Source organism: Hippocampus comes, unplaced genomic scaffold, assembly GCF_001891065.2.
Source record: "Hippocampus comes isolate QL1 unplaced genomic scaffold, H_comes_QL1_v1.1 scaffold174, whole genome shotgun sequence".
Classification (NCBI taxonomy): Eukaryota; Metazoa; Chordata; class Actinopteri; order Syngnathiformes; family Syngnathidae; genus Hippocampus; species Hippocampus comes.
In genome coordinates, this window is record NW_017805983.1 from 1562962 (window position 1) to 1564553 (window position 1592).

The 1592-nt window shown below is 47.4% G+C and overlaps 1 protein-coding gene across 4 annotated transcripts in view; it reads left to right on the plus strand.

Annotated features, from left to right (window-relative positions):
• Nucleotides 1–1592, plus strand: part of nr2c2 (nuclear receptor subfamily 2, group C, member 2) — a 15232-nt gene that overhangs the window by 4917 nt on the left and 8723 nt on the right. For all 4 annotated transcript variants that reach the window (XM_019890903.1, XM_019890904.1, XM_019890900.1 and 1 more), the window contains exons 5-6: nt 999–1104; nt 1222–1401. In XM_019890903.1, coding sequence (XP_019746462.1) covers nt 999–1104; nt 1222–1401 — 286 coding nt within the window. The remainder of the gene's footprint in view (nt 1–998; nt 1105–1221; nt 1402–1592) is intronic.

Consider the following 1592-nt stretch of genomic DNA (forward strand, 5'->3'; position numbering starts at 1 on the left):
TATTCCGAAATAAATAAAACGGAATTAAGGCAAGTTCTTTCTGTGCGGCCCGGTACCAAATGCCCGGCGGACCGGCGGTTGGGGACCCCTGCTCTACGCTGACTCCAACTACCTGCATGTCTTCCCTCACGGCATCCATGAATCTCCTCTTTGGCCTTCCTCTCTGTCTCCTACCTGGTAGCTCCCTCTCTAACATTCTCCTACCAATGTATCCACTTTCCCTCCTCTGTACATGCCCAAACCATCTCAGTCTGGCCTCTCTAACATTTTCTCCAAACTTTCCTGTCTGAGTTGTCCCTCAGATGACCTCATTTCTGATCCTGTCCATCCTTGTCACTCCTAAGGAGAATCTCAGCATCTTTAACTCAGCCACCTCTAACTCTGCCTCCTGTCTTTTGCCAATTGCTAGTGTCTCTAGACCGTACATCATGGCTGCTCTCACAACTGTTCTGCAAACTTTTCCCTTCACCTTAGCTGACACCATTCTATCACAAATCACTCCTGACACTTTTCTCCAAGGAGATACACTGTAATTAATAATAATACATTGAGGGAAATTAAGGACAGCACAAGCACATGGAGGTGAGTAACTCGATTTCTCAACTTCGGTCATAAGGATGATGCTGTCTCTTGCTTGCTGAAGGGGCAATACACCTCACTTTTTTCCACCAAGAATCTCAGCTCCGGGCCTGGAGGGCCACTTTCCTGCCTGTTTTCCAGCTCTCCCGGCTGCAACACACCTGATTCAGATGATTAGCTCATCAGCCAGCTCTGAAGCAGCATTAGAACGATCCTGATGATTTGATTCAGGTGCGTTGCTCCTTGGAGAGCTGGAAAACAGGCCGGACAGCGGCCCTTGAGGACCGACTTTGGACACCCCTGACCAAGATGATTCAACAACTGAGTGTTCATTTTACCAGAGCCACATTAAGGAAATATGTTTGGCTATATATGGCAATATTAATATTGCATTAATGTCTATATCACTTTGTTCTCAGATTGTTACAGATCCTCTGTCGATGGAGCAGTTGCTCGGCCATTCGGGCGATCTGAGTCGGCCGCAGATGCTCGAGTACTGTGTGGTGTGTGGGGATAAGGCTTCAGGTGGTTGAGTTGACAGTAATGTCATGGATTGTTTTTGCCAGTCTGAGATTTAGAGGATGCTAATCTGCTCTCACACACACACAAAGTGAGTCTCACATTCACATCACCTGTTTTCAGGCCGTCACTACGGAGCGATGAGTTGTGAGGGATGCAAAGGCTTCTTCAAGCGGAGTGTGAGGAAAAACCTGACCTACAGCTGCCGCAGTAAGCAGGATTGCGTCATTAACAAGCACCACCGCAACCGCTGTCAGTTCTGCCGGTTGAAGAAATGCCTCAACATGGGGATGAAGACTGACTGTGAGTCAAGAATTCAGTGCAATAAAACGGCACCCAAAACACAGCCTCAATAGTTGCAGTGTTAGATCCCTTTAAGCAACGGATATTTGAAGACAAACAGTGGAGTCACACAGACTGATGTGTGTGTGTGTGTGTGTGTGTGTGTGTGTGTGTGTGTGTGTGTGTGTGTGTGTGTGTGTGTGTGTATATAT